The 8484-nt window shown below is 45.3% G+C and overlaps 1 protein-coding gene across 1 annotated transcript; it reads left to right on the forward strand.

Annotated features, from left to right (window-relative positions):
* The first annotated feature begins 6392 nt into the window (after positions 1–6392).
* On the forward strand, positions 6393–8044 carry LOC112226689 (C-X-C chemokine receptor type 4). The gene is made up of 2 exons (XM_024391178.2): positions 6393–6510; positions 6694–8044. The coding sequence occupies exons 1-2, from the start codon at positions 6496–6498 to the stop codon at positions 7798–7800; spliced, it is 1122 nt and encodes a 373-aa protein (XP_024246946.1). The 5' UTR covers positions 6393–6495; the 3' UTR covers positions 7801–8044.
* Positions 8045–8484: the final 440 nt, after the last annotated feature.

Consider the following 8484-nt stretch of genomic DNA (forward strand, 5'->3'; position numbering starts at 1 on the left):
TTTAACCATGTTATGAGGCTATACAGCGTTTGTTTACATTTACAATGTTTACAAACACTGGAGAAAAACAAGTTTATATTTTGGGTTCTCATGGAGTGTGACAATTGAACTAAGCTCATGAGGCATTTATAAATTATATTCATCAAGAATCAATGGATATATATATATATATTAATATAAGTTAAAAAATGGATGTAGCAACTACAGATTGCCCCTTTAAGGCTATCAAAAGTGTATGAGTTTGAACATGTGTCCATGGAATTAGATTGAGCAATAAAAGCCCCGCTTTTAGTCCGTAGGCTGGGATCCGCACTATGCAGCTGTTGCAAGAGCACATTTTTCACTGGCTGTCCACTAGTTTCAAAAACAATGATCGATAGGCAGCTTAAACTTCTTCAATTCAACCATTATTTGGTTCAAATACACATTTTAGATTTGTGAACAGCCATCCACAACAAACACAATCCGTAGTGCCGAAATAGCTAAATGAGAGAGCAGAAGTGTGATTCACATCAATGCGCTATGTAGATAACAATAATAAGTGATATCCGTATCGCCGTAGTCTACACCACTTGTGTTTTCCTTACCTCCAAGCATTCATTCAACTTAGATAATCATTGGATGACGACAGCAATTGTACCATTGGAAGACATAGCTTGGACTGTATCCTACAAAAGCCTATTCCTGCTCTTTTCCCACGATCCATCAAACCCATTTGGTGTGTCGTCATTAGTGGACTTTGATTTTGTGGTAAAACTCGCTCAGGATGGAACAATCTTAAATTTGCGCCTTTTTTCAATGCTGATTTGAATATCATTGAGAAAACAGAGACATGTCGAAAAAAAATTGAAAACCTTTCTGAATTGAAAAGTAATCCTCGAAGTAATCATCTAGTTTTTCAGAAGTATCTGTAATCTGATTACAATATTTTTGCTGGTAAACGTAACAGATTACAGTTACCGTTTTTTTTTTTTTTTTTTTTTTTTTTGTAATCCGTTACTCCCATACTCTGCCTGCCATTCACCTGTCCAGCTTTTTCACATTGGTGCACTGAGCGCTGGTAAAGGAGAGTAGAGAATGAGCCACTTTGGACTGTTGGGATGTACCTCTTGTTTTGTCTCCTAGACTCATCTGAAATACTGGACCGGTGATAAGCAATAAGGTGGATGCCTACCAGGTGTTTGCTTGTATGTGTAGCACATGGGGATGTGTGAAACTTACTCTTCAGACTGAAGTGTCCCCACTTGCACCAGCAGATAGCTAGTGTATTGTGTGGTGTCGACTGGAAAGGTCCTCCAGGTCACGTGCAAGCAAGGCAGAGGTCCTGGGTTCAACCCTGGTATGAGCTGAATCAGGATGTAGTAGCCCTACTTGGTTAAAGACCAAGTCCATATTATGGCAAGAACAGCTCAAATAAGCAAAGAAAAATGACAGTGCTAGGATGAAACTGGCTCTCATGAGGACTGCCACAGGAAAGGAAGACCCAAAGTTACCTCTGCTGCAGAGGATCATTTAGAGTTACCAGCTTCAGAAATCAGCAATTAACTGCACCTCAGATTGCAGGCCAAATAAACGTTTCACAGAGTTCAAGTAAAAGACACATCTCAACATTAACTGTTCAGAGGAGACTGCTTGAATCAGGCCTTTATGTTCGAATTGCTGCAAAGAAATCACTATTAAAGGACACCAATAAGAAGAAGAGACTTGCTTGGACCAAGAAACATGAGCATCAGTACTTGCTGAGCAAGCAGCGTGATGTCCTTTATATCTGTATTCACATGGCCAGTGTTTTCACACCAGAGCAGATAAAGAAGAAGAAGCCCGTTTATACCGCTAAAGAGATGGTATGGGATTTTGGCAATGAGGCCCTTAATCTATACAGAACAAAAAATATATCAAATGAAATAAAAATGTTATTTGTCACATGCGTCGACTACAACAGGTGTAGACCTTACAGTGAAATGGTAATGTGCAAGCCTTTAACCAACAATGCACTTTTAAGAAAAATAAGTGTTAAAGTATTTACTAAAATAAACTGAAGTAAACAATAAATAATTAAATTGCAACAATAAAATAACAGTAGCAAGGGGGTACCGGTACAGAATCAATGTGCGGGGCACAGAAATATGTACATGTAGGTAAAGTGACTATGCATAAATAATAAACTGAGAGTAGCAGCAGTGCAAACAGTCCAGGTAGCCATTTGATTAGCTGTTCATTAGTCTTATGGTTTGGGTGTAGGAGCTGTTAAGAAGCCACATGTAAATTGTTTTATGAGCTGAATTTAAAGATCCCAGAAATTTCCCATACTCACAAAAAGCTTATTTCTCTCAAATTTGGGGTTGTTTACATCCCTCTTAGTGAGCCTTTCTCCTTTGATAAGGTAATCTATCCAGCTGACATGTATGGCATATCAAGAAGCTGATTAAACAGCATGACAGCTGCACCTTGTGCTGGGGACAATAAAAGGCCACTAAACTGTGCAGTTTTGTCACACAACAAAATCTCTCAAGTTTTGAAAGAGTGTGCAATTTGCATGCTGACTGCAGGAATGTCCATCAGAGAGGTTGACAGAGAATGCAATGTTCATTTTGTCTACCATAAGCTGCCTCCAACGTCGTTTTAGAGAATTTGGCAGTACATCCAACCGGCCTCACAACCGCAGACCACGTGTAACCATTCCAGCCCAGGACCTCCACAGTCGGCTTCTTCTTCTGCGGGATCGTCTGAGACCAGCGAGCCAGGCAGCTGATGAAAAGGTGGGTTTGCACAACCAAAAGAAATCTGCACAAAGTGTCAGAAACCATCTCTTGGAAGCTCATCTGTGTGGTTGTCATCCTCACCAGGGTCTTGACCTGACTGCAGTTTGGCGTCGTAACTGACTTCAGTGGGCAAATTCTCACCTTCAATGGCCACTGGCATGCTGGACAAGTGTGGTCTTCACGGATGAATCCCGGTTTCAACTGTACCGGGCAGATGGCAGACAGCATGGATGGCTTCATTTGGGCATGCGGTTTCCTGATGTCAATGTTGTGAACAGAGTGCCCCATGGTGGTGGTGGAGTTATGGTATGGACAGGCATAAGCTACGGACAACGAACACAATTGCATTTAATCAATTTTATCTATTTGAATGCACAGAGATACCGTGACAAGATCCTGAGGCCCATTGTCGTGCCATTCTTCCGCCGCCATCACCTCCATGTTTCAGCATGATAATGCACGGCCCCATGTCGCAAGGATCTGGACACAATTCCTGGAATCTGAAAATGTCCCAGTTCCTCCATGGCCTGAGTACTCACCAGACATGTCACCCATTGAGCAAGTTTGGGATGCTCTGGATAAACATGTACAACAGTGTGTTCCAGTTAATAACAGTGTGTTCCGCCAATAACCAGCAACTTCTCACAGACATTGAAGTTTGTGTTTGAAGAGGAGTGGGACAACATTCCACAGGGCACAATCAACAGGCTGATCAACTGTATGCGAAGAAGAAGATGTGTGAAGCTGCATGAAGCAAACGGTCACACCCAGATGCTGACTGTTTTTCTGATCTATACCCCCACTTTGTTCTTAAAGCGATCTGTGACCTACAGATGCATACCGGTAGTCTCAGTCATGTGAAATCCCTAGATTAGGGCCTAATGCATTCATTTCAGTTGACTAATATCCTTATATGAAATGCAACTTAGTTGCATGTTGCATTTTTATATTTTTTTATTCAGTGTACTTCCCTCAGAGTCAGATGAACGCGTGGATACTATTTTGTATGTCTCTGCGTTCAATATGGGCTTCATTGCCAAAATGGTGTACCATCCCCTTTAAGATGTAGCCCATCTCCGTCTGAATTTCCCAGGATTGTTCAGAGTCTCACCAACAGGAAAGTCTGTCTTGCATTGACGGAGGAGTTAACATTCTGTAGGCAGTAGACCAGTACCCCCCCCAAGCGTTTAGACCATCACTAGTGTGGTGCTGGGGGTTAGAAGGAGAGAGGAAAATAGAGGAGACGAGTGATGAGAAGAATGAGGGATTAAAATTGAGGGCATTTTTGTCTGTTTCAAAGCTGGATATACATATCTTTACAGGTGTGTATGCGTGTACGTGTCTACATGTGTACAGGAGTGTCTGTGTGAGAGAGCTTTCCAGCTGTTTGCTTTTCCCAAGTAGAGAGGGAGGAAGTCCTTCCTGTTATGAATACTCCATGACTAGAGGAGAATAATGTGTGTGTATGTGTGTGTCACCAAACCCCTGACACATTAGCAGCTGCATGGGGTTTGGGAAGTGGTACGATTTGGATGTGGGGTATGCCTTGTGCATCTGTGTGTCTGTGTGTGTGTGTGTGTGGCCGTGCGTGCATCCGTGTATGTGGCTGTGGGGTGACTGATTCGGGAATGGTTACTTGTTAGGGAGTGTTGACTTGTCTTCTCCTCTCTTCTTTCTGTTTTCTTCACTCTTCCTCCTCCTCTTCCTCCCTCTCTCCTCCAGGAAGCTCTGTTCTAATGCTGGGAGAGGCAGTCAACTTCCAGCTTCTGTTTCTACTGCTTCCATGTGTGTGTGGGAAGTGCTTGAGAGGCCCTGGGAAAACTGACTCTGCTCGTCACTCACCGAGCCACCCTCCCATGTAACCTACTTGGCTCTAAGTTGAAACGGCTCAGCTGGCCAGCAGCTGCAGCAATACTGTGAGTTCCCAACCTATTGTTCCCTACTGTTTCTTTCTACTACCTTTTATTTTACACCAACATCCGACTTGCTGTATGTGCAGAAATACCATTTTCTTGCTCCTCAGTTCTGGTGTGTGTGCGCATGCATTCGCGTGTGTGTGTGTGTCCCTCGGGTGGTCTTTTAAACAGCTGAAGGTATGGAGCTAAACCAGCTGGTCACCAGCGCTGTCGTTTGAACAGGCTCCATGGCTACCCTGTTAGACCAGAAACACCTGCTCGCCTGTGTGTGTGTTCTGATTCAGTCCATGCCCATATACTGTAAGCGTTGTAGGCCTACAAGAGTCTCTGCTGCAGTAGTGTTCATATTCGTGTCTTAAGGCCTGATAACAATCCCCAAAAAAGGTATTTTCACTTCAGTCTTTTGGAGTCTACATGAGAGTGGGAGTTCTAAGTAAAGTGGAGTTCTAAGTACAGGAGGTCTTTAATTAGGCCTATGAGGAGAGGGAGATACAGTGTTGGTGATGGGGGGGAGGGGAGGGGAGGGAGGGGGAGTGGGGGAGTACAGATTTAGGATCTTAATTCGACCATTGTGTCGATGGCAATTTTCTTGCAAAGGAGGAAATTCAAACGTGTCGTCTATTCAAGGTTTAAAAATGCTTCTGAAGTTTGTAATTTCCACTTTGAAATGTCAGACTATTTGCCCTGACGCAAAATGTATCAACCCATACAAAACATAAATGATCATCCACATAACAATTCACATTTCCTGTTGCTGCAGGAGTATTTTCCTGCTGTAGCAAACTGGCTCAAATTAAGATCCTACTGTATAAGGGTGTGAGAGTGGTAAGGGCGGGGTGACACCTTCGTCAGTGTTGTCTGGGTCTGAGTCTATGTCTGCACAGGATATGCCTCACCTATAACGAACATCACACCCACTGTCTATACCACAACTTTAAACACACATCTACCTGAACCCTTCACAGGCTGTGGGTAGACTGAGAGTCCAAAATGCGCAATGGAACCATGCGCCTGGAGTATGTATGGACACGGTTATAACACACACACACACACACACACACACACACACACACACGGTTCATTTATTGTCAAAGAACCCGTGGGAGAACATGGTATTTAACAGAATGGAGAACGGGAGGAGACACTATCTGATCTGAGAATAATAGCACACACACACACAATAATAATCATATCAGATGACGCAAGTCAGAGAATTCTCTCACACACCTGTGCACTTCTTCATGGTGCCACTCATGCAGGACTGTTCTGATTCAGCTCTGTGTCAAAGGGACAAAGTGGTGCAAACACAAACTCGCTCTCCCTCAGTCTCAATTGATCGCACTCACACACAGCAGCTGTACCTTCGTACATACAGACGCGCTACAGCTGGGCGGTGAGAATGTGTTTATAACGTTTCCCCTCTCCTTTATGGTTTGACTGTCAATAGACAGCAACAGCATTATATCATCATGCCATTGTCAACAATATTATTCTCACAGATTTGACGTTAGGGGCCTAAACTGTAAACAAAGGCGCGCACACACACACACGCACACACACATACACGCACACACTCAAATATCCTGCGATAGAGACACTTTCAGCACCTGACACCTCGAAAACAGGAAAAGCATTTCAGTGGGACACAGATGTGTGTGTGTGTGTGTGTGTGTGTTGGGGGCGGAGCAAGGGTGGAAGAAGGATAGGCTCAGCTATTTAACCTCACCGGGTACAGAACTTTACTCCATTTGGAGAAGAGAAAGACAGATGTGGCAGGAGAGAACAGAGGGAGAGACAAAAATATAGCTGTCTCCATCATGTCCTACTACGAGGTATGGCTTGTTTCAGCATTTAGGCCTTGTTAACAAAACCTTTCTGGGACATTGTATGGCTGTCGGCATTTGTCTTGGTTATCATGTTAATCACTAATCAGATTGTAGAATTGGTTCTTAAAATTGTGCGCATTGTATTTTTTAAGTGTACTCAATTATCCTTCTCTCTCCCTCTCTCTGTAGCACTTTGTGATACCAGAATCGGATTATGACTACAATGACACGATTTCCGGTTTTGGTTCTGGCTTGGGCGATTTCGGCGCTGGATTTGAGGAGCCATGTGACCGTGAACTGCTGAGCCCCAGCGTGCAGCGTGTCTTCATCCCGGTGGTGTACGGTTTCATCTTCACCCTGGGGATCACCGGGAATGGCCTGGTGGTGTTTGTACTGGGCTGCCAGCGGAAGGCCCGCCTCAGCCTAACGGACCGCTACCGGCTGCACCTCTGCGCCGCTGACCTGCTCTTCGTGCTGGCGCTGCCCTTCTGGGCTGTGGACGCAGCACTAGGGGACTGGCGCTTTGGAGCAGTCACATGTGTCGGTGTGCACGTCATCTACACGGTGAACCTGTATGGCAGCGTGCTGATCCTGGCCTTCATCAGTCTGGACCGCTACCTGGCCGTGGTCAAAGCCACGGACACCAGCACCACACACATCCGGCAGCGGCTAGCTCACAGGTATGTGTACGCTGGTGCCTGGCTGCCGGCTGGTCTCCTCGCTTTCCCAGACATGGTGTTCGCTCGGACCCAGGAGGCAGGGGAAGGAGAGATGGTGTGTGCAAGGCTCTATCCGCCAGAGAACGCCCCACTGTGGGTGTCCCTGTTTCACCTTCAGACTGTGCTGGTGGGGCTGGTGGTGCCGGGCCTGGTTCTACTGGTGTGTTACTGTGTGATCGTGTCCAGGCTGACCCGTGGCCCTCTGGGAGGCCAGAGGCAGAAGAGGAGGGCGGTGCGGACCACTGTGGCTTTGGTTCTCTGTTTCTTCCTCTGCTGGCTGCCGTACTGCATTGGCATCACAGTGGATGCTCTCCTCCGCTTGGAGCTGATCCCGCGGGGCTGTACATTGGAGTCAGGCCTGGGGTTGTGGTTAGCGGTGTCTGAGCCAATGGCGTACGCCCATTGCTGCTTGAACCCGCTGCTCTACGCCTTCCTGGGAGTGGGTTTCAAGAGTTCTGCTCGCCGCGCCCTCACACTTACACGCATGTCCAGCCTGAAGATTCTCCCGCGTAGACGAACAGGCGCCACGACGTCCACAACGACAGAGTCAGAGTCATCTAGTCTGCACTCCAGCTAAGAAAGATATTAGTCTATAGCCTAATAGTGTGTGTGTGTGTGTGTGTGTGTGTGTGTGAGAGAGTAAGGAGAGTAAGACTGCTGGTCAGTTCTTTCTAATGTCTTGAGATTGTTTTGTAAATATTTTTTGCTTTGCCAGCATTCACTGTTGTTATGGTATGTAAGTATCTATGTATGTATGTATGTATGTATGCTTTTTTTAAACTTCTAACATGTTTGTAATAAAATGTAAAACAAAACCATGATTAATCTTTACTTGGTTCTCTCATTGAGTGGTGTTACGGTGTGTGTGTGTGTGTGTGTGTGTGTGTCAGAGAGAAAGAGAGATGAGGTGTATCTTTACGCTCTTGAAAGTGAAACAGATAAATCCCCATGGTGCGGTTGGCCAGTCAAGCGCACTTAAAACATCCTGCTGTGTGTCTGAGCAGGGGAGGTAGTGGACATTTATTGTTTCTCCAGATGTTGTTATGGGAACTGTATACCCCCCACCCACACAGGTAAGGGGCTATTTGTGTGTGTCACATCCTGTTATTATCATCATGGCATTGCTGCCCCCCTACCCACACACATACATTCACATTGAAAATGAAATTGGCTGATGTTTCAGACCATAGCCACAGGAAGTAGGGGTGCTGAGGGGGCTACAGCACCCTCTGATAAATCACCCCAAAAAATAATACAGACA

This window comes from Oncorhynchus tshawytscha, linkage group LG28, assembly GCF_018296145.1.
Source record: "Oncorhynchus tshawytscha isolate Ot180627B linkage group LG28, Otsh_v2.0, whole genome shotgun sequence".
NCBI classification, from domain to species: domain Eukaryota; kingdom Metazoa; phylum Chordata; class Actinopteri; order Salmoniformes; family Salmonidae; genus Oncorhynchus; species Oncorhynchus tshawytscha.